At 48.0% G+C, this 23,424-nt stretch overlaps 1 protein-coding gene and 1 pseudogene across 1 annotated transcript in view; both read left to right on the top strand.

Moving 5' to 3' along the window:
* PER3 (period circadian regulator 3) overlaps nt 1-23,167 on the top strand; it is a 30,726-nt gene extending 7,559 nt beyond the window's left edge. Inside the window, 7 exon segments of the mRNA XM_062193845.1 lie at nt 7,204-7,335; nt 7,768-7,956; nt 8,026-8,088; nt 8,194-8,334; nt 13,853-13,916; nt 13,918-13,948; nt 23,027-23,167. Of these exon segments, the coding sequence (XP_062049829.1) occupies nt 7,204-7,335; nt 7,768-7,956; nt 8,026-8,088; nt 8,194-8,334; nt 13,853-13,916; nt 13,918-13,948; nt 23,027-23,167 (761 nt within the window).
* Nucleotides 3,222-5,222, top strand: LOC133760475 (cell cycle checkpoint protein RAD17-like; annotated as a pseudogene).
* Nucleotides 23,168-23,424: the final 257 nt, after the last annotated feature.

The following is a 23,424-nucleotide window of genomic DNA, read 5'->3' on the forward strand; positions in this document are numbered from 1 at the left end:
CTGTGTGTGCTGTCTATAAACCAAAACTTGACCTTGGAATACACTTCAGGTGTACGTTCCAAATGGAGAGTATTTATGATCTAAATTGAACGGGAAGCTCTAGCCATTGTTTCGATACACGTGTGCTTTTGTCCGGTGTGAGGAAGGAGCACTCCACAGAACTGGTTCCCTGTGGCAGTGGGTATCTTTTTGAAAGGGTAACCTACTTGCTATATAGCAAACGAAAATTTATAATACAGAGATCAAATTCAATTGATTTTTTTAAGGATTTATTTATTGTTTATTTGAAAGACAGAGTTATAGGGAGAGAGGGAGAGAGACAGACAGACAGAATCTTCCATCCTCTGGTTCCTTCCCCAAATGGCCAGGTCTGGGCCAGGCTGAAGCCAGGAGCCAGGAGCTTCTTCCTGGTCTGCCACGTGGGTGCAGGGACCCAAGCACTCGGGCCATCTGCTGCTGCTTTCCCAGGCTATTAGCAGAGAGCCAGATTGGAAGCAGAGCATCCAGGATTCGAACTGGCACCCATATGGGTTGCTGGCGCCATAGACAGCAGTGCTGTATCACAGTGCCAGCCCCAGTGCCAGCCCCAGGCTAATTTTTTTTTAAAAGATTTATTTATTTGAAAGTCAGAGTTACACAGAGAAAGGAGAGGCAGAGAGAGAGAGAAGTCTTCCATCCTTTGGTTCACTCCCAATTGGCCACTACGTCCAGAGCTGCGCTGATCTGAAGCCAGGAGCTTCTTCCAGGTCTCCCATGTGGGTGCAAGGGCCCAAGGACTTGGGCTATCTTCAACTGTTTTCCCAGGCCATAGCAGAGAGCTGGATCGGAAGTGGAGCAGCCAGGTCTCAAACCGGTGCCCATATGGGATGCTGGTGCTTCAGGCCAGGGCATTATCCCACTGTGCCACAGCACAGGCCGCATCAGGTTAACTTTTTTTTTTTTTTTTTTTTTTTTTGGACAGGCAGAGTGGACAGTGAGAGAGAGAGACAGAGAGAAAGGTCTTCCTTTGCCGTTGGTTCACCCTCCAATGGCCGCCGCGGTAGCGCGCTGCAGCCGGCGCACCGCGCCAATCCGATGGCAGGAGCCAGGTACTTCTCCTGGTCTCCCATGGGGTGCAGGGCCCAAGCACTTGGGCCATCCTCCACTGCACTCCCTGGCCACAGCAGAGAGCTGGCCTGGAAGAGGGGCAACCGGGACAGGATCGGTGCCCCGACCGGGACTAGAACCCGGTGTGCTGGTGCCGCAAGGCGGAGGATTAGCCTGTTGAGCCATGGCGCCGGCCAGGTTAACTTTTTAATTTAGATATCTTTGTCTTGATTTTTCTCCCTGAATGTTAATATAATTTTGGAAGTCATGATGGATTTTGGCCACTAAGTGTTGTTAATGGCCCTGTTACACGGTGGAGGTGAAACTTGTGTTACCGAAGGCCGGTGACAGCAGCAGCAGCAGTGACAGCTGTGTTTCCAGGACTCGATGTGATTTACCCCACAAATGTAGCAGCCGCTGTCCCCACAGGTGACCACGCTGAGAGCCTGTCTTAGTCACTTTGAGCTGCTGTAGCAGAATACACGAGATCACATGATTTGTAGACGACAGAAGTTTATTTCCGTTCTGTCCAAGATCAGGGTGCTGGCAGGGTCAGTGTCCGGAGGGGCCCTGACCCGGCTTCCAGGATGTCATCCTTCAGGGACTCCATTCTCACACTTCGCTTGTCCCCTTCAGCTCTGGCACAGGGCCACTGTTGCCATCCCGTGGGCTCTGCCCTCATCTGTGGTCACTTCCTGAAGGCCCCAGCTCCTCAGACCCTGACGTTTGCTTGACACTGTCCAGCAGGGGACGTCAGGAGGGAGGCCCGTGCGGAGCCCACAGGGCTGCTCCAGACTGGAAGTCCTCCCCTCTGCTTTCCTCTCTCTACCGTGGTAAGGAATTGAGCATTCCATTCACTGCTCCTGCTGTCTCCTGTAAGGGCACAAGAGACCAGAAGCAGCTTCTTAAAAAGATGTTTTTATTTTTATTGATTTTTAAAATTTTGGTCCCTTGAATCCACCAGCTTCCTCTAACTAGCATTCCCACTCTGTGTCATCACCCCATGTGCTGTCAGAGAAGATTCCCTGGGAGGTCTTAAAGCCGAGGTTCCTAAATGTTTCCTAATCATCAGGCCAGCCAACCCCCTCCCCAGTGCCCCGGCCCGGATCTCCCATCAGTGCCCTAGCTTCCATCCCCACTCTGTGGTCTCACAGTCGCTGCCCTTCACGCCCCCTGCACTGTGCAGTTTCTCGTCACCTGCCTTGGATGTGGCACTGTCAGCAACATTCTGTCCTGTATCAAGACCCTGGGAGATGCTTGAATCCGGGGATAGTGCCCAGGCTGGTGGATGCCGCTATTTCCAGCTAAAGCCACCCTGGCTTAACAGCATTAGCAGTCCATACCTGTCACACAGCTGTCGGCGGTGTTGATAGTAGAGGTAGACAGCGTGGCCCCTTGACACAGCCTCTGCCTTGCTGTATTTCGCAGGCTGCTTCTTGCCTTTCTGGCTGCTGTTTTGCAGTCTCCTTGCAGCTTCTCTGCCTCTGTAAGAAGGTTTAAGTCCCTCACAGCTCAAGCCTGGGGCCTTTTTTTTTCTCTGTCCCTGTGCGGTCCAGTGTAAATTCAAGTAAAATACAAATAAGTACAATTAAAAACTCAGTTCTGGGGCCGGCGCTGTGGCTCACTTGGTTAATCCTCCACCTGAAGCGCCAGCATCCTGTGTGGGTGCCGGGTCCTAGTCCCAGTTGCTCTTCTTCCAGTCCAGCTCTCTGCTGTGGCCCAGGAAGGCAGTGCAGGATGGCCCAGGTATTTGGGTCCCTGCACCCGTGTGGGAGACCAGGAGGAAGCACCTGGCTCCTGGCTTCGGATCGGCGTAGCACACTGGCTGTGGTGGCCATTTGGGGGGGGTGAACCAACAGAAGGAAGACCTTTCTCTCTCTCTCTCTCTCTCTCTCTCTCTCTCTCTCACTGTCTAACTCTGCCTGTCAAATTAAAAAACAAAAAACTCAGTTCTGGACCCCCAAGAGGCTCGGTACCGAGCCCAGGAGGGTCGGGTGGCTACCCTTCCACCGGGAGCCGACCCTGCGCTCCTTGGCTCCTCTCCGCCCACGAGGGGGATGCAGCTCCCAGAAAGCAAATTATACTTTGTTGTACTACAGATGGTACACTACGGATGGGAACTGTTGAGATTTATGATGTCAAACACTTTTCTTAGACCAAAGATACCTTCCACAAAGGTAACAGACTGGGTAGACCCATCATTCAATGATTGTTTGGAGAATACAGGCATCTCCACTATTACTGCCACATCATTAGGTGTGAATAACTCAACTCATAGAAGAAAAAATGTGTTTTTTACATTAGAAAGTAGCAAATTTCCAGCTAGAAAAAAAGGAAAGCTGTCTTCCTTAGAACCGATTTATGGCCCAGAAAATTCAAAGGAATATCTATCTGAAAATGAGTCATGGGTGGACAAATAAAACTGGAAACTCAGCATGAACTTGCTGTGCATAAAAAGAAAATTGAAGAAGTTGAAACCTGGTTAAAAGCTCACGTTCTAGAAAGGCAACCAGAACAGGTCCTCCTGGAAGTGGAAAGACGACTACTATAAAAATACTGTCAAAGGAGCATGGTATTCATGTACAAGAGTGGATTAATCCAGTTTTATCAGACTTCCAAAAAGATGATTTCAAAGAGATGTTTAATCCTGAATCGAGCTTCCCTCTGCTTCCATACCAATCTCAGTTGGCAGTTTTCAAAGAGTTTCTATTGAGAGCAACAAAGTATAACAAACGACAAATGCTTGGAGATGATTTAAGAAGTAATAAGAAGATAGTTCTGGTAAAGATTTACCTAACCAGTTTTATCGAGATTCTCCTAATTTACATGAAGTTCTAAGGAAATATGTGCAGATTGGTCGATGTCCTCTTGTATCTATAATCTGACAGTGTCAGTGGCGATAATAATCATAGGTTACTGTTTCCCAAAGAAATTCAAGAGGAATGTTCTATCTCAAATATTAGTTTTAACCCTGTAGTACCAACAATTATGCTGAAGTTTCTTAATCGAATAGTGACTATGGAAGCTAATAAGAATGGAAGAAAAATTGTTGTCCCTGATAGAAGTTCTTTAGAGTTACTCTGTCAAGGATGTTATGGTGGTATCAGAAGTGCAATAAACAGCTTCCAATGTTCTTCTTCTAAAGGAGAGAACAATTTATGGCCAAGGAAAAAAGGAGCGTTGTTAAAATCAGATGCTGTGCTATCAAAATCGAGACGAAGGAGAAAACCCGATAGGGTTTTTGAAAATCAAGAGGCCCAAGCTATTGGTGGCAAAGACGGTTCTCTCTTTCTCTTCAGAGCTTTGGGGAAAATTCTATATTGTAAAAGAGCACCTTCAGCAGAATCAATCTCACCTCAGTTGCCGTCTCATTTATCAGAGCGTGAACGGGATCCATTACTTGTTCCCCCTGAGGAAGTAGTGGAAATGTCACACATGCCAGGAGAGTTGTTTGATTTGTATCTTCACCAAAACTATGTAGATTTCTTCCTGGAAGTAGATGATCTGTGAGAGCCAGTGGATTTCTCAGTTTTGCTGATATCCTCAGTGGTGATTGGAATACGCGCTCTTTGCTCAGGGAGTACAGTCCATCCATCGCTACGAGAGGCGTGATACATTCCCACAGAGCCTGGGGATTTGAGCATTGCCAGGGAGGACATTCAAGTTTTCGACCCTTGCACAAACCCCAGTGGCTTCTAATAAATAAAAAGTATCGGGGAAATTGCCTGGCAGCTAGAGCACTTCTTTCTGACTTCTGCGCGTCAGCTTTGCGCCTCCAAACTCGCTGCTGCCACACCCTGCGCTGTTGACCATTGCAGGGAGAAATCACGCTCAGATTTCTCCTGCCCGAGATACTGGAAGACTTCCTCTAAGGCGACACTTTGGAAGGTTGAAGACGGACGCCCTGGCCGACAGGGAGCACGGAATGTTGGACCCTGAGAGCGGAGACAAGGTGCAGCTCAATGAAGAGCAGTCGGCGGAGGAGACGCCAGGTGAACTCACTCGGACCGCCCAAGCCGAAACCTGGCCGCTTCCTCTGAGTCAGAGCCCGCCGGCCAGCCGCAGCATTGTCCTCCCAGGCAGACATGGGAGAAGACATCTGGGTGGTGGAAGACTGTGAGCGTGACGGCCCGTAGACAGCAGCCTGCGTGATGACCCCTTTAAGCTGTGCTCTGTAGTCCCTGAGCAGGGTTAAGATGCTTTTCTAGTGAATTCCAAGGGTTGTTAATTCTTCACTCTGCGAAACTCCCGCACAGGCCATTGACTCTTCTGTCCTCAGCAAAGACCAAGCCTTCAAGCGATCTACAATGTTTCCTCTGGTATTTATTTAGGATTTTTTTTTTTTTCACAGAGTGGACAGAGAGAGAGAGACAGAGAGAAAGGTCTTCCTTTTGCCGTTGGTTCACCCTCCAATGGCCACCGCGGCCGGTGGCCGGCGCACCGCACTGATCCGAAGCCAGGAGTCAGGTGCTTCTCCTGGTCTCCCATGGGGTGCAGGGCCCAAGCACCTGGGCCATCCTCCACTGTACTCCCGGGCCACAGCAGAGAGCTGGCCTGGAAGAGGGGCAACGGGGACAGAATCCGGCGCCAAGACCGGGACTAGAACCTGGTGTGCCGGCGCCGCTAGGCGGAGGATTAGCCTGTTGAGCCACGGCGCCGGCATATTTATTTAGTTTTGCAAGTGGCTTCAGGAGAGGAGGTCAGTGTGTATGAAGTGTGTTGGAACCTGTTGACACCAACCAGGAAATGTGAAGGATGATCCAGGACACAGAACTCTAGGGGGCTGTAAATATGAATAAAGGCAGTTCAGGATGTAGCTACGAATGTGAATAGAACCTGGTGCCTTAAAGAAAAGCACAGAGACTCAGTTCTGGCTGGGCGTCTTTCCTAACAGTCCAGACATCCAGAGCGCCTGGGTTCGGGTCTGGCTCTGCTTCCAATTCCAACTTCCTGCTAATGTGCAGCTTGGAAAGCAGCAGGTGACGGCTCAAGTATTTGGGTCCCTGCCACCCCTGTGGGAGACCTGTATTGAGTTCCTGGCTCCCAGCTTCACCCTGGCCTAGCCCTGTTACAGGCATTTAGAGAGTAAACCAGCAGAGGGAGTCCCACTCTTGTGTGTACACGCCTTATGCCTCTCAATAATAATAATAATAATAATAATAATAATAATACTTTGAAAAACTTACTAGGGGTGGACTTTGTGGCACAGCAAGTTAAGCTGCTGCGTGGAATGCCTGCACCCCACATTGGAATGCCAACAGTCCCACCTCCATGTCCAATCTGGCTTCTTGCCAACATGCCTGGGCGGTGCGGAGGGTGTTGGCTCAAGTGCTTTGATCCCTGCCATCCCGTGGAAGACCTGGATCGAGTTCCTGGCTCCTGGCTTCATCCTGGTCCAGACTCATTCTGCCTTTTAAGTGGATAATTGAATGGATTTTTAAAAACTGTGTGAGGAATGGCCGCCTCACCCCAATAAAGAGGAGAGAGACAAAGCAGAGGTTTCAAACTCAGTGCATCCTGTGGTGCACATTTGATTCCCATTCCCTGCCAATGGTGATCACCGTCTTTAAAAGACAAAACAAAACACTGGTTTCTCAATTGCTCTGGCCACATGTCAAGGGCTCAGTAGCTGCCTATGGTGTTGGTGGCCACCACATTGGGCAGCACAAATGAAAAGCAACCCTATCAGTCATCACAGGAAGTTCTCCTGGACACGGGTTTCACATGGTGGAGCCATGTACTCAAAGGATGGACAGTGCTAAGTCATTCCACCTCTTGGTGACACCAGGATTGATGAGTCATGCTCATGGCATCAGCTGCACATTGAAAAGCCCCCTGTCGCCCGTCATTTGACCAGGATTTCGAGGATAACCTCCATCATCGCTGCCCGGAAACATCGATGAGATCATGCTGTGCGTAGTGGGTCCTCCTTCTTTTACTCGTGTTACTAAGTATGATGTGCATCTTTCCATATCAGCGTGTTTAGATCTGACTCATTTTTAACAGCTGCATAGCATTCTATTTGTAGAATCAAGTAGCATGATTAATTTTGCTGGGTACCTGTTCTTTGCTTCCTCACAAAGGCTTTTCATGGCACATCCTTTCATTCCCTTCCAGATGAGGAAAAGGCCTTTTCTTCCCCCAAGACACTGAAAAACAAAGATGTCGATACTGAGTCCTATGAGGATGTGCGGGGAGCACAGCACAGCCCATCCTATCAGGAGATGAATGTATTGATAGCATCATCGGGTGTGAAACACAGATAAACTGTATAGATAGCATCATCAGACATGGGACACGGATAAACTGGGATAGTGTTACCAGGTGTGGGACACAAATTTTGATGTAGTGTTACCTTTTTCCAAAAGCTTACGTTATCAGTGTAGAGCCTTCTGATAATTTTTAATAGCCATTCTGCGCTGCTTTTTTTTTTTGCTATAAATCAGTAGATTTTTCTGGAGTGCCTACCACATGGAGCGCATAGTTGCTGGACACTGTGGAGGATGCGCCTCCTCTCGGGGGGAGCCCTTGTTTCGTTGAGAAGCGGAGAGCTGAGCTTCCCAGGTTTCAGGCACATGAAGCAGGAAGAGCAAATTCCAGAAAGGGCCGTGGCACTGGTGGTTCCGGCTGGGATGGTCAGGGAGGGCTTGCTCAGAGAAGAGGGCCCACGCGTCCCCACAGGAGTGGCTACCAGCAAAGAGGCGGGGAATGCCTCGCTGCGGGGCCAGGCGGGAACGTGCGGCCTGCTTGAGCCGTTGCAGATACTGAGGAGCTGCAGCGTCCCTGCTCTGAAGAGGAAGTGTGTGTCCCAGGTAAACACGGTGTCGTCCTCTGAGGGAGACACGGCCGCTGGCAGCCGAGTCCTGCAAGGTAACAGCAGTGCCCTTCCCTGCTGGACGGAGAGGGTGCTCCTCAGCCGTCCTCCTCCCTGTTCCCCAGTAACCCTCACCTGCGTTTTCCGTAATCACAACGTCCGGGCCAGATACTACCTCCTCGTGGCCTGTAGGCTTCCTTCTGTCTGTCAGTGTCTGTGAATGCTTCGGGTCTTCAACGTGAATTTTCTGTGGGAATTTTTCTTTTCACTCTCAGTGTCTCTTCTCTCACCAGCTGTTTCTCAGATGCCAGACATACTGAAATTGGAAACACCAACCAGAGGGCACTCCACAGCCGAAGGCAGAGCTGCGCAGACCCTGTGCATGGCAGCGCTGAGCCTGTCACAGCAAGGCCTCTGCTCCTGCTCCACCCAGAGTCAGGTGCCACATTCACCTTTGAACGTGGGCTTGGTTCTCAACAGCACAGTGAAAGCAAGTCATTAACACCTATAGCTTAGTTGTAACTTCCACATTTTATAGATATCTTTCCCTTTCTTTAATCTAGTTAGTTATTTTTGGAAATTTCACCATGTTTACATTGGCTGTGTGTTTTGAACTGTATTTCCTATTATGTTATTGGTCAGTGACTGCAGTTGATATACATAAAGCAGTTAGGTTATTGTTGGCCATTATTAATGCAACAGTTGATGGGACTGTGTCAGTCACTCTGCTGCTGACCTTTAAAGAAGTTGTCCATTTACCACATGGGATGGAGGGATGGTTCAACATTCACAAATCAATCGGTGTGATACATCACATTAACAAACTGAAAACAAAAACCATGATTATCCCAATAGATGCAGAGAAAGCATTTGATAAAATACAGCACCTTTTCATGATAAAAACTAAGCAGAAGGAACATTCCTCAACACATTCAAGGCAATTTATGACAGACCCACGGCCAGTGTCTAATTGAATGGGGAAAAGTTGGGAGCATTCCCACGGAGATCCAGAACCAGACAAAGATTCCCACTCTCACCATTGCTATTCAGTTCAGTCCTGGAAGTTTTAGCCAGAGCCATCAGGCAAGAAAAAGAAATCAAAGGGATTCAAATTCGGAAAGAAGTCAAACTATCTCTATTTGCAGATGACTTGATTCTGTATGTAGGGGATGCAAAAGACTCCACTAAGAGACCATTGGAACTCACAGAAGAGTTTGGTAAAGTAGCAGGATATAAAATCAATACACAGAAAACAACAGCCTTTGTATACACAGACCGTGCCATGGCCGAGAAAGAACTCCTAAGATCAATCCCATTCACAATAGCTACCAAAAAAAAAAAAATCAAATACCTTGGAATAAATTTAACCAAGGATATCAAACATCTCTATGATGAGAACTGCAAAATGTTAAAGAAATAAAAGTAGATTAAAAAAATGGAAAAATCTTCCATGTTCATGGATTGGAAGAATCAGTATCATCAAAATGTCCATTCTTCTGAAAGCAATTTGCAGATTCAATGCAATGCCAATCAAAATACCAAAGACATTCTTCTCAGATCTAGAAAAAAATGGTGCCGAAATTCATATGGAGGCATAAGAGACCTCAAATAGCTAAAACAACCTTATGCAACAAAAACAAAGCTTGAGGCATCACAATACCAGATTTCAAGACATACTACAAGGCAGTTATAATCAAAACAGTCTGGTACTGGTTAAAAAAAAAAAAAAAACAGATGGACAGACCAATGGAACAGAATAGAAATGCCAGAAATCAATCCAAACATCTACAACCAACTTATATTTGATCAAAGAGCTAAAACCCATCTCTGGAGCAAGGACAAATGGTGCTGGGAAACTGGATCTCCACATGCAGAAGTATGAAGCAGGATCCCTACCTTACACCTTACATGAAAATCCATTCAAAATGGATTAAGGATCTAAATCTATGATGTGATACCATCAAATTACTAGAGAACATTGGGGAAACCCTGCAAGACATTGGCACAGGCAATCAAAGCCAGAATTCACAAATGGGACTATATCAAATTGAGAAGCTTCTGTACTGTGGAAGAAAACACTCAGGAAAATGAAGAGGCAACCAACAGATGGGAGAAATTATTTTCAAACTATGCAACCGATTAAGATTTAATAACCAGAATGTATAGAGACCAAGAAACGCCACAACAACAGGTATGAGCTCTGCCAAAAAGATAAAACATAACAAAAACAGAAACACAATACCACTTTTTTTTAAAGAAATGGAATAGACCAAGCAAATAATAAAATACTAGCTGTAGATCCAACTGCATTTTTAAAAAAATATTTTTATTTATTTGAAGGGCAGAGTTATATAAAGAAATGGAGAGACAGAAAGATCTTCTATCTGCTGGATCTTTTTACCTCAGGGGCTGCCGTGGCCAGGGCCAGGCCAAATTAAAGCCAGGAGCTGGGAACTCCATCTGGGTCTCCCACATGAGTGGCAGGGGCCCAAGCGCGTGGGCCATCCTGTACTGCATTACCAGGCATCTAAGCAGGGAGCTGGATTAGAAGTGGAGCAGCTGAGACTCGAACCAGTGCACTCAATACGGGATGTTGATGTTGCAGGCAGTGGCTTCCTTTGGCTGTGCTACCAAGCCAGCTCCAGTCCAACTGTATTAGTAATGAACACAAAATTAACTGAGCATTGCCTTTAAAGGGCAAAAATTGTCAACGGGCAAAAATAAAGACCCAGCTGTATGCGCTCTGCAAAGTCCTTTTTCAGTGGAAATTCATGCCTGGGTTGAGAATAGATGACAGGAGAGCCATACAGTGCAGCCGTGAGCATTGGGAGGCTGAAGGACTTGGTTCATGACAGCCCTAGCAGGTGCATCTAATCACCACAAAGACACAAGTCATAAGTGTGCATTTGCTAGTAACAGTTTCTGAAGAAAGACAGCAGAACCTGTGGCACCAGCATCCCATATGGGTGCTGGTTCAAGTCCTGGCTGCTCCATTTCCCATCCCGCTCTCTGCTGATGGCCTGGGAAAGCCGTGGAGGATGGCCCAAGTGTTTGGGTTCTTGGACCTGTATGGGAGACCGAGAGGAGACTCCTGGCCCCTGGCTTTGGATTGACCTGGCTGGCAGCCACTTGGGGAGTGATCCAACAGATGGAAGACTTCTCTCTCTCTCTCTCCCTCTCTCCCTCTTACTCTGCCTCTCAAATAAATAAATAAATCTTTTTTTAAATTAATTAATTAATTTATTTTGACAGGCAGAGTGGACAGTGAGAGAGAGAGACAGAGAGAAAGGTCTTCCTTTTTGCCGTTGGTTCACCCTCCAATGGCCGCTGCGGCTGGCGCATCTCGCTGATCCGAAGCCAGGAGCCAGGTGCTTCTCCTGGTCTCCCATGCAGTTCAGGGCCCAAGCACTTGGGCCATCCTCCACTGCACTCCTGGGCCACAGCAGAGAGCTGGCCTGGAAGAAGGGCAACCGGGACAGAATCCGGCACCCCGACCAGGACTAGAACCCGGTGTGCCAGCGCCGCAAGGCGGAGGATTAGCCTAGTGAGCCGCGGCACCGGCCATAAATAAATCTTTAAAAAAGCAAAAATGAGAGTGAAAATGAATGGATTTCCTATAATGATGATTGTAAAATTTAACACCCCTCTCTCTGCAGTTGATAAACCATCTAGACAAAGAACGAGTAGGAAAACATGATATGACAGCCCTTGCGACCTCAGTGACTCATGCCTGGGTAAATATGACACCCAGTAAGTGCAAAGCATATGAGTTTCCCAAGTGCAGGCAGTGTGTTCACTGAGATATAGTCTACTGTAATATAAATCTCAAATTTAGGGCCAGTGCTGTGGCCAGTAGGCTAAGCCATCACCTGTGGTCCTAGTTTGTATCCCAGCTGTTCCTCTTCTGATCCAGCTCTCTGCTTATGGCCTGGGAAAGCAGCAGAAGATGGCCCAAGTGTTTGGGCCCCTGCACTAGTGTGAGAGACCTGGAAGAAGCTCTTGGCTCCTGGCTTTGGATTGGGCCAACTCTGGCTGTTGTGGCCATTTGGGGAGTGAACCAGTGGATGGAAGACCTTTTTCTATTTCTCCCTCTCTATATAACTCTGCCTCTCAAATAAGTAAAAAACAATTTTTTAAAAAAATTTAAAAATCTGAAGTTTAAAAGAGTTGGTAGTATATAAACTGTACTCTCTGGTCAGAATAAATTAAATTAGAAATCAATACTAAGATAATAAACCCAAACATTTAGAAATCAAAGCATTTGTAAATAATCAGTGATCCTTAAGAAATCACAAAGGGGCCGGCATTGTGGCACAGTAGGTTAAAACCTTGGCCTGCAGCACCAGCATCCCATATGGGCACCAGTTCAAGTCCTGGCTGCTCCACTTCCGATCCAGCTCCCTGCTACGGCCTGAGAAAGCAGTAAAAGATGGCTCAAGTCCTTGAGCCCCTGTACCTTCATGGGAGACCCAGAAGAAGCTCCTGGCTCCTGGCTTTGGATTGGCTCAGCTCCAGCCATTGTAGCCATCTGAGGAGTGAACCAGTAGATGGAAGACCCCCATATCTCTGTCTCTACCCCTCTCTCTCTCTTTCACATAAATAAAATAAATATTTTAAAAAATCACAAAAGGAATTAGAAAAAATTTCAAAATCCATGAAGGTGCAGCACACTAAAATATGTGAGATGCTGCAAAAGCAGGGCTTCTTAGACTCCCGTGGGGGCTGGCGTTGTGGTGTAGCGTTGTCTGTGATGCTGGCATCCCTTCTGGGTGCTCCACTTCCAATCCAGGTCCCTGCTAATGTCCTGGGAAAAGCAGCAAACATGGCCCAAGTGCATGGGCCCCTGCCACCCCTGTGGGACATTCAGATACAGCTCCCGGCTTTGATCTGGCCCAACGCTGACTGTTGAAGCCATCTGGGAAGTGAACCAGTGGATGCAAAATTGCTCACTCTCTGTGTGTGTCTCCCACTTTCTGTAGCTCTGTCTTTCAAATAAATACATAGATCTTAAAAGATTCGTATGAAGTGTACAAAAGCACGAGGTAACTGTATGTATTGATAACATCCTCCAAGGGATGTAGTTAAAGGAACAGCGTGTTGCAGGCCAAGGTACGTAGGTGTCTGGGTGGAAACAGGGTCAGAGGGAGGCTGTACGAAGCTATGGCCAGGCCTTTAGGGGAAGCAGCAGGGACTTGGCAGGTGGTCGGCAGGGAGGGGGGAGCATTTGCTAACTGTGACTTAATACTTGTTGATGTTTGAAATGCATACATATATAACCTATTTTTTAAAGTGAAAGATTCACAAAAAATGTTCTGAAGAATTCAGGGAGATTATATTTCCAGTGAAAGCAAGGTTCAAATAAAGGACTATATGTATACTATTACAATTCACTAAAACATATAAAGACAGAAAACTAAAAGCTTATGCTAAGCTGACACTTTTTTAAAAAGATTTTATTATTTATTTGAAAGGCAGAGTTACAGAGAGGCAGAAGCAGAGAGAGAGAGATGTCTTCCAGCCACTGGTTCACTCCCCAAATGATTGCTATGGCCAGAGCTGTGCTGATCCTAAGCCAGAAGCCTGAGCTTCTTCCAGGTCTCCCACGTGGGTGCAGGGGTCCAAAGACTTAGTCCATCTTCTGCTTTCCCAGGCCATAACAGAGAGCTGGATCGGAAGTGGAGCAGCTGGGTCTAGAATTGGTGCCCATATGGGATGCTGGCAATGCAGGTGGTGGCTTTATCTACTATGCCACAGCAACAGCCCCTGGCACTGTTTTTTAAAATTTGAACAGTTATAATAATGTTTGCAAGAATTATTGGAAGGCAGGTCAAGAAATAAATCCAGTGATGGGTAGGAATTAGAATTGAGTTTGTCTTCAGCTCTTCACAGAGGCCGCTGCTCTGGCCTGGGAGCCCCCACCCCTAGGAACACGGCCAATGGCTTTGGCCTCAGAATGGAAACGTGGCAGGCTCACGAAGGCTGCCCTGCCCGCCCACACACAGAAGGAAGAGCAGGATATGTGATGGATTCCTGGAAAAGATCCTGTTGGTGCCATAGCTCCTACCGTCTGCAGGAAGGCAGAAGCAGAGTTCAGTGTTGCGGTGTGCAGGTAGCTGAGTTTTAAGAAATATATAAGAATTATGTTCCACCTGCTGTATATCTGTTACAAATCCATTGTGATTCCTGGGAGATGAGGGGTGAATAGAGATTGTGAAATGCTGAACTAAATTTGTATCAACCATTTATTTGGATCTTTCTTTAGATGCTAGATCTGAGAAACTGGTCTTTATAAGTAACTGATTAAGAGATTCTGAGATAAGTTTATAACAATTTTTATGCAGAATTTTTAAAAAACTTTTTAAAGATTTATTTATTTATTTGAAAGGCAGAGCTACAGAAGGGCAGAGGCAGAGAGAGAGAGAGGTCTTCCATCCGCTGGTTCACTCCCCCAAGTAGCCGCCACAGCCGTAGCTGAGCCAATGCAAAGCCAGGAGCCAGGAGCTTCTTCCAGGTCTCCCACATGGGTGCAGGGGCCCAAAGACTTGGGCCATCTTCCACTGCTTTCCCAGGCCATAGCAGAGAGCTGGATCAGAAGTGGAGCAGCCTGGACTTGAACCGGCGCCCATATGGGATGCCGGCACCACAGGCAGTGGCTTTACCTACTGTGCCACAACGCCGGCCCCAATCCAGAATTTTGTTCAGCTTTTCAGAACCACTTTCTGCTGTTGCTGGAGTAGACATGGTTGCTACTGGCAAGTGTTTGTTCCTTTTGCTCTGCCTGCACTTAGCTGTAACCTGTGTCAGGGGTTAACTTCCTGTCATACAGCGCCCTCTTATCCTCCGGGTGTCGTGCATCCAGGCAGAGCAGGCGCAAAAGCACAAGCGTAAGAAGCTGCCCGGGCCACCTGGTGGCGCTGGTGCTAAGGAAGACGAGTGTCCCCGCGGCAGTGGAAGGCTTCGAGGACACAGGGCCTGGGGCCCCTCCACAGCTGCCCCTCCCTGCACCTCCTCCAGCCCTTATCTTACCCCAGAGTCCCCCTCCGAGACAATGGGCCACCTAGAATGTCTGCTCCAGCTGCCTCTGCCTCTCCTTGCTCCCCCTCCCTGCTGGGATACGTTCATGACCGTTTTCCTGCCTGACCCCTTCTCCCCTCCCCCTACAGGCCCTTATGAGATCTCCCCCTCTGTTAGCCATGGCCCCAGGCCCGCAGCCCCATGTTGGGTCCTCAGCGAAAGGGGAGTGGAGGGAAACGTGGAGCCACGCTGAGAGGAGCAGCTCCCCCTTCCAGCTGAATCTGGTCCTGGAAGCGTTCCCAGACCCTCCAAGAGTGCAGGGCACGTGAGAAGGAATGCGTGCCTGGAAGCCGAGGACACGAGTGATGCTGACCCTGAACACACCAGTGGGGAGTCAGTGCCTCCTGCGGTTCTGAGTTAAGTCAGGTTCCTGAGGCACACGTTTGCTGTAGCGGTCAAGACAGCCACACCATGGCACCTGGGTTCACCCTCAGCCCTGGCTCCCTGACTGCAGCTTCTGCTAACGGAGACCCTGGAGGGCAGCAGTGAGGACCCAAGTGCTTTGGTCCCTGTCACCCATGTGGGAGACTTGGATTGAGTTCCCAGCCCCTGCCACTTCTGGGATTGGGAAGTGAACCAGCAGATGGAAGCGCACTTACGCTTTTTCTCTCCCTCTCTGCACTCAAGGGGGAAATTTTTTTTTTAATAAAAGTAAGGTCTTTGCATGGGCTCAGCACTGACCCTGAGCAGTCGTCTGCATCGGCGTGGAGGCCGCAGAGGCTGTGTTCTCTGTGGACAGGCCATCTCTGCACAGCCGCATTTACGAGTCAGGAGGGAGGAATGTCCGTGTCATTGCTCGGATAGTTGGTGAGGTTTCCCAGAGTGCTGAATTTCAAGCCCTGTTTGTGAACTGAACGTTGATATCCAGGTATTAAACTTCATTCATTCATTGCCGTAAAGTATATTTTCTAACAACTGGGGTAATGGTGAACTGACAAGATTAGAATTTAGCCATCATAGCTTTTCTTAAAAAAATCATTTATTCGAAAGGCAGGTTTATGGAGAGGGAGAAACAGAGAGGAGGGGATCTTGGATCTGCTGGTTCACGTCCCACACGGCTTATGGCCACGGGTGGGCCACGTCAAAGCCAGGAGCCTGGAACACTGTCGTGGCCTCACATGGTGGCACTGCCATCTCCCACAGCCTCCCCAGATGCATTAACAGGGAAGTGGATTGGAAGTGGAGAGCTATGACTCGTCGGGTGCTTGTGTGGGATGCTGGTGTCGCCAGCAGCTGCTGAGCCCGCTGTGCCGTGTTGCTGGCCCCAGCCATCCTCTTCATGTAGAGCTGCAGGGCAGCACGTGAGTGTAGAGGCCCTCGGAGCCACCTGTTGTCACTTCAGAAAGGAGGCAGTTTGTAGTTTCACACTGAACACGTCCCATTCTCAAAAGTGAACCGTTTTGGTCAGTTTCTTTTTCTTTCTTTCTTTCTTTTTTTAAAAGATTTTATTTATTTGATAGGCAGTTACAGACAGAGAGACAGAGAGAAAGGTCTTCCCTCCACTGGTTCACCCCTCAAGTGGCCGCAACAGCCAGAGCTGTGCCGATCTGAAGCCAGGAGCCAGGTGCTTCCTCCTGGTCTCCCATGCAGGTGCAGGGCCCAAGCACTTGGGCCATCCTCCACTGCCTTCCCAGGCCACAGCAGAGAGCTAGACTGGAAGAGGAGCAACCAGGACTAGAACCGGCGCCCATATGGGATGCCGGCGCCGCAGGCAGAGGATTAACCTAGTGCACCACGGCACTGGTGCCGGCCCCGGTCAGTTTCTTTTAATCTTTCATGCCTTCATCTGGAAAGGCATTCTGAGATTAAACTCTAGAATCTGAGCTGTCTGGGTACAGATCAGGATGCGTGTCTGTTTACACTTGTCTGTCCCTGTCCTCTCAGGGAGTAGACCTTTCCTTGAAACAATTCGGAATCTGATGATCCAAATCAAGACGTACGCTCACTTTTGGAAGCATGGTGTTTGTGCACCTGCTGAAAATTTGTGACAAAGTGGCATCCCGTGAGCAAAAAGACCCCAGCTCTGCCACTGCTCTCCTGGATTCGCTTAGGCAAGTCATTTAACGTGTCTTTGCTTATTAGAAAAATGGATCAAATGATAAAACCTGTAGGGGCTGGTGGTGTGGTGTAACGGGCTAAGCAACCACCTGTGACATTGGCCTTTCATCCTGGAGGGCCAGTTCGAGTCCCAGCTGCTCCACTTCCAATCCAGCTCCCTGCTAAAGCTGGGAAAGCAGTGGAAGATGGCCCAAGTGCTTGTGCCCCTGCGCCCATGTGGGAGATCCAGTTGTGGCTCCTGGCGCCTGGTTTCTGCCTGGGCCAGCCCTGGCTGTTGCGGCCTTCCAGCCAATGGAAGATCTCTGTCCTGCCCCCATCTCTGTCACTGTACCTTTCAAATAAGTCTTTTTTGAAAATGATGGAAAATCTTGATGGTACTTCTCTCCATGCAGTTAAGCTCCAGGATAGCTGGAATCTTTTGTTTACTGTCGTATTCCTGGTGTTTCAAGCATTGCTTGGAACCTGTAAAATGTCCATTATCTGTTTGCTGAGTGACAAAAAGGCAATTAACGCACACACATCCAGTGCCTGGAGCATAGCAGGTGCTCCGGAAACAGCTGTGCCTTTGGCGTCCTGCACAGTCGCTCTGACCCAGTCTCTGGGTGAGGCTGGGAAAGCTGTGCCCATCATTTGCACATTTATGTCGTTAGTCGTTTTTTTTTTTATTTTTTTAAACTTTTATTTAATAAATATAAATTTTGAAAGTACAACTTTTGGATTATAGTAGATTTTCCCCCCATAACCTCCCTCCCACCCACAACCATCCCATCTCCCACTCCCTCTCCCATCCTATTCTTCATCAAGATTCATTTTCAAGGGCTGACGCCGTGGCTCACTAGGCTAATCCTCCGCCTTGCGGCGCCGGCACACCAGGTTCTAGTCCCGGTCGGGGCGCTGGATTCTGTCCCAGTTGCTCCTCTTCCAGTCCAGCTCTCTGCTGTGGCCCGGGAGTGCAGTGGAGGATGGCCCAAGTCCTTGGGCCCTGCACCCGCATGGGAGACCAGGAGAAGCACCTGACTCCTGGCTTCGGATCATCGCGGTGTGCCGGCCGCAGTGCGCCAGCTGCGGCGGCCATTGGAGGGTGAACCAACGGCAAAGGAAGACCTTTCTCTCTGTCTCTCTCTCTCTCACTATCCACTCTGTCAAAAATTTAAAAATAAATAAAGTGATGCAAAAATTAATCATTAAAAAAGATTCATTTTCAATTATCTTTATATACAGAAGGTCAACTTATGTGTATACTAAGTAAAGAATTCAACCGTTTGCACCCACACAGACACACTAAGTATAAAGTACTGTTTGAGTACTAGTTTTACCATTAATTCGCATAGTACAACACATTAAGGACAGAGATCCTACATGGGGAATAAGTGCACAGTGACTCCCGTTGTTGATTTAACAATTGACACTTTTATTTATGATGTCAGTAATCACCTGAGGCTCTTGTCATGAGCTGCCAAGGCTCTGGAAACCTCTTGAGTTCACAAACTCCAACTTTACTTAGAAAGGCCATAGTCAAAGTGGAAGTTCTCCCTTCAGAGAAAGGTACCTCCTTCTTTGATGGCCCCTTCTTTCCACTGGGATCTCACTCACAGAGATCTTTCATTTAGGTCATATTTTTTTTCACCACAGTGTCTTGACTTTCTATGCCTGTGAAACGGTCATGGGCTTTTCAGCCAGATCCGAATGCCTTAAGGGCTGATTCTGAGGCCAGAGTGCTGTTTAGGGTGTCTGCCATTCTATGAGTCTGCTGTGTATCCTGCTTCCCATGTTGGGTCGTTCTCTCCTTTTTAATTCTATCAGTTATTATTATTAGACACTAATCTTGTTTATGTGATCCCTTTGACACTTAATCCTATCTTTATGATCAATTATGAACTTAAGCTGATCACTTCAGTCAGTCTTAACTCTGTTGAAGGTAAAGTTGAAGATCTGCCGGTCAGATTATCACATCGTGTTTGTGCCTTTCCTCGGGTCCTTGCTTTCTGGCAATGTGTTACCGGCAACCATGGGACTAGGAATAGGCACTCTACTCCCAGTGAGCTGTCCGCGGTGTCCCTCCTCGAGGCGTCTCTGAGTGGCCTGGTGCTGCACCACCAGGTAGTCATCAGGATTACAGTACGGTAAACTCTGCTGCCAGCCCTGGGTAAGGGCTCTGTGACTGGTTTTAGCTGTGTAGAGGAAGGTTTCTGTTTCTTCTTATGAACAATAAATTGGTATGTTGTAGAAGCAGAGTTTCTGTTTCTTCTTACTACAGTAAGATAGGAGTGCAATAACCTAACCCCTGGCGCAATCCCCAGATAGAACATTTCCCATCGCCCTGAAAAGTACGTCTGTGTCCCTCTACAGCGAGCCCCTGCCCTGATTCCCCGGCTTCTGGCAACACGTGATGTGCTTTCTCACTTGAACTTTCCCTTTCTGCGTAAGTTGCATCAGGGGCTGTGCATCTGTCCTGGTGAGAGTCTTCCATACTGCTGAGTAGAGGCACAGGTAGGGGTCCACCACTTGATGCCTGTCGGTCTGTGCAGCCTGCACTATCATTAGTCACACTGCCCTGAACCTCTGAGTCTTTTTGTGGATGTATATTTCCATCCCCTCGGTGCCTAGGAATGAAATTGCTAAGTCATGTGGGAAGTGTTTTTTAGAAACTACCAAGTGCTTTTCCAAAGTGGCTATCCCATTCTGCATTCCTTTCAGTTTTGTGTGAGCTCCAGGTTGCCACATGGATGCCCTAGCCAACACTGGCCCTCGTCCATCATTAATTTTAGCCTTTCCAGTGGGTGTGCAGTGACATCTCGTTGTGGGTTTGATTTGCATTCGCCTGTTCCCTGATGACGTTAAGCATCTTTCCATGGACTTGGTCACCATCTGTGCGTCATCCTTGTGATAATCTGTTCATATTTCTTGCCCATTTAAAAAAGTTGATTGTGCTTAATTTTCCTACTAAGAAGGCTATATATATTCTGGATACAAGTCCTTTATCAGCTATTTGTTTTGCAAAAATTTCCTCTCCACATGTGGCTTGCCCTTTTATTTTGGTAGCAGTACATTTTGAAGAGGAAAAAAAAAATTGTTTTGATGTTGTTTACCTTACCGATGTTTTGCTTTTGTAGATTGTGGTTTTTGTGTCCTTTTTAAGTAATCTTTGCCTAACCAGAATCTACTAACATGGTTTTCTGTGTTTTCTTCAGAGGGTTTTTAATAACTTCAACTTTTTGTAGGCAGATCTGTGATCTGTTTTGAGTTAATTTTTGTATAAGGTGTGAGGTAAGGGGCAATATACTTTTTTTAAAAAAAGATTTATTTATTTATTTGAAAGGCAGAATTACAGAGAGATTACAAAGTGAGAGAGAGAGAGAGATCTTCTATTCACTGGTTCACTCCCCAAATGGACTCAACAGCTGGAACTGGGTCTATCTGAAGCCAGGAGCTTCCTCCAGGTCTCCCTCATGGGAGCAGGGGTCCGAGTACTTGGGCCATCTTCTGCTCCCTTCCCAGGCACACTAGCAAGGAACTGGACCACAAGGGGAGCAGCCAGGCATAGTGGATAAAGCTACTGCCCACAGTGCCGGCATTCCACATGGGTGCTGGTTCGAGTCTCGGCTGCTCCACTTCTAATCCAGCTCTCTGCTATGGTTTGGAAAAGCAGTAGAAGATGGTCCAAGTCCTTGCACCATACGTTTGATGTGTCTATACTGCAGTGTTTGACTTCAGTTTTCCTCTTGCTGTGTATCTGTTCTGTGTTTTATCTTCCCTTTCTTCCTTTTTTTCCTCCTTTTGGATAAAGTGTGTATTTTTAAATTCCATTTTCTCTCCAGAATTGGCTTTCCAGGATTTTCTCCTTTTTGTTTTGTTTTTCTCTTGTTGTTTTAAGATTTACTATGTACATTTTTTGGTCATCATAATTTACCTGCCAATATTACAGTCATTATATGGCTTTATATGTAAGAACCTTACAACAGAATATTTCATTCCACCCTCTTCTGTTTTGTGCTATTTTTGTCATACATTTAACGTGTGTTGTAAATCCTAAAAAACTATTATTAGCTTTGTTTTAGTCAATTACATTTTACAGAGGGTAGTATTTTTGTTTGCTTCATGTTGTTAATTGTTTCAAAGCCAGTGAGGGGGCCGGTGCAGTGGCACAGCAGGTTAAAGCCCTGGCCTGAAGCGCCGGCATCCCATATGGGCACTGGTTCTAGTCCTGGCTGCTCCTCTTCCAATCCAGCTCTCTGCTGTGGCCTGGGATAGCAGTAGAAGATGGCCCACGTGCTTGGGTCCCTGCACTCGCGTGGGAGACCCGGAAGAAGCTCCTGGCTCCTGGCTTTGGATTGGCGCAGCTCCAGCTGTTGAGGCCATCTGGGGAGTGAACCAACAGATGGAAGACCTCTCTCTCTCTCTCTACCTCTCTCTATATAACTCTGTCTTTCAAATAAATAATAAAAAAAAGTCTTTAAAAAAACCCAATTAACAACAACAACAAATGCCAATGAGAAGGATCTAGAAGGGTGAAATGCAAGATGGGAAAAGGATGACCTAGGGCTCCATGGCAGCTGTCAGTAGTGGGCCTGGGGGTGGGGGCTCCTCAGCCACACCAGGAGGGGCTGAGAGCGTTTATGCTTGGAATCGGACAGGTGGTGCATTTCCTTCTGCCGGTTCTTTTCCCTTGGAGAAGAGTGGAGTGGGGGCGGTAAGGGGGAGTGGAGAACAGCTGCTGGGGGAGGCGGAAGAGCCCTGCTGCAGGGTGCCCAGCCTGGCGCTCCTGTCCCATTGGGGCTCATGGCGGTCGAACACCATGCACCTGTGCTGTGTGGCGTTCTCCTCATGTTTGGCTGCCTGGACCTAGTTGGAAAGTCAGTGATTGGCTCTACTTGAGCCGATGCTTCGACAGCAGTGAAGCGTCAAAAGGGAAAAGATGCCCACGGTGTCACGAGTCTGAGATACTGAAAGATGAACCGTGGGCTCCAAGGTGAAGAGGGAACCAAAGAGACCAAAGCAGTGGAGCACATTGGTAGTGGAGCAGCTGAGCAAGTAAATGAGAAAGCAAAGTTGGGATGTTGGTGGTTTGGGAGGCGGAACGGTTGTGGGGGATGGTAAGGATGGACAGCTGCTGAGGCGTGGGGGAGGATCCAGGAGGAAACTGAGGCTGAGCACTGCCTGCAGGGCGGCCAGCGTTCCCTGGACAGTGGCCAGGCCTGGTGGTGAGCAGCACTGTCGTCACTTGCCAGGGTCTTGTTCTTTTCCTAAATTCAACACTTTTTTTAGTGGTGGTTTCTGGCAGGAAGCAGTGACAGCAGAGAGACTTTGCTGGTGGCAGTTGTTCTGTGGGAGTCTCCCTAGGTGGGCAGTGGGCTCAGGGTGCACAGGAGGAATCATGGCTCGAGACAGCTGAGGAGTCCGACTGGAGAGTGAGGAACAAACTCCCACCTCTGTTCTCAAACTCACCAGGTGCCCAAGAGGTAAGACCACACGTTAGACATCCCACTCGGTGTTATTTTTATGGTTTCTTAATGTGTTTTTAGTAGAGAATGGCTTCTTAATGTTTTATACATGCCGTGAGAAAATTGTGTTTTCAAATTCATTCATTTGAAGTCAAGTGACAACGATGTACAGTCCAGGACGGTGGTGGAAGTCACGTGTATTCAGCTCCCGACTAAGGAATGGGACGCATGCAGGGAGCCCAGTAGGCAAGGCCGGTGCCGTCCAAGGTGGCAAGCCGGTGCCAGGCTTCCTTTGCAGACTGTGGACTTTCACCCGTTCTGAAGGGAAAGAGCTGCAGCAAGTGTGTTCACCTCTGTTGCTTCACGGAAACATGAAACAGGTTTCCCATGCAGGACAGAGCTCTGCCTGACCAGCCTGATAAAGAAGTGGTTGTTCTTTTTTAGACATGTGCGTCACGCGTGAACAAGCGATGGGGAAGACATCGCCAGTCATGAGGCCGGACTGCTCCCAGATGCCTCATTCAGAACCCCTGAGGCGTGTGTTTATTTTCAGGGTTCAGTAGTGGTATTGAAACAGGACTAGATAAAACTAGATCACATGAGGCAGCAACAGCCCCTGTGTTCTCGTGGGCAGAAGGAAGAGCTCGCCCAGGTGCATTCCTGGATTCAGAACCCCATGTCCATCAGGAACTAGACAGCTGGCCTGCACTGAGGCATCTGTGCCGGATCCCTGAGGGCCTCAGTGCTCCCACGGCCTCTGCAGGGTGATTCTGTCCCTGCTTTATTGATGTGTCTGTAGATGGTAAATAAGCAGCCGCAGCCTGGGGGTTCTCTGGTTTCTGAGTCTGAGTGTTTTTGTTCCACTTCTTGGAAGGCCTGGGATGGTGAAGAGTAAAGGTCCTGCTGTGACGCGTGGTTGATGAGGGAGCAGAGGGGTGAGGTGCACCTGCA

The sequence above is a fragment of the Lepus europaeus genome, chromosome 5 (genome assembly GCF_033115175.1).
Source record: "Lepus europaeus isolate LE1 chromosome 5, mLepTim1.pri, whole genome shotgun sequence".
NCBI classification, from domain to species: Eukaryota; Metazoa; Chordata; class Mammalia; order Lagomorpha; family Leporidae; genus Lepus; species Lepus europaeus.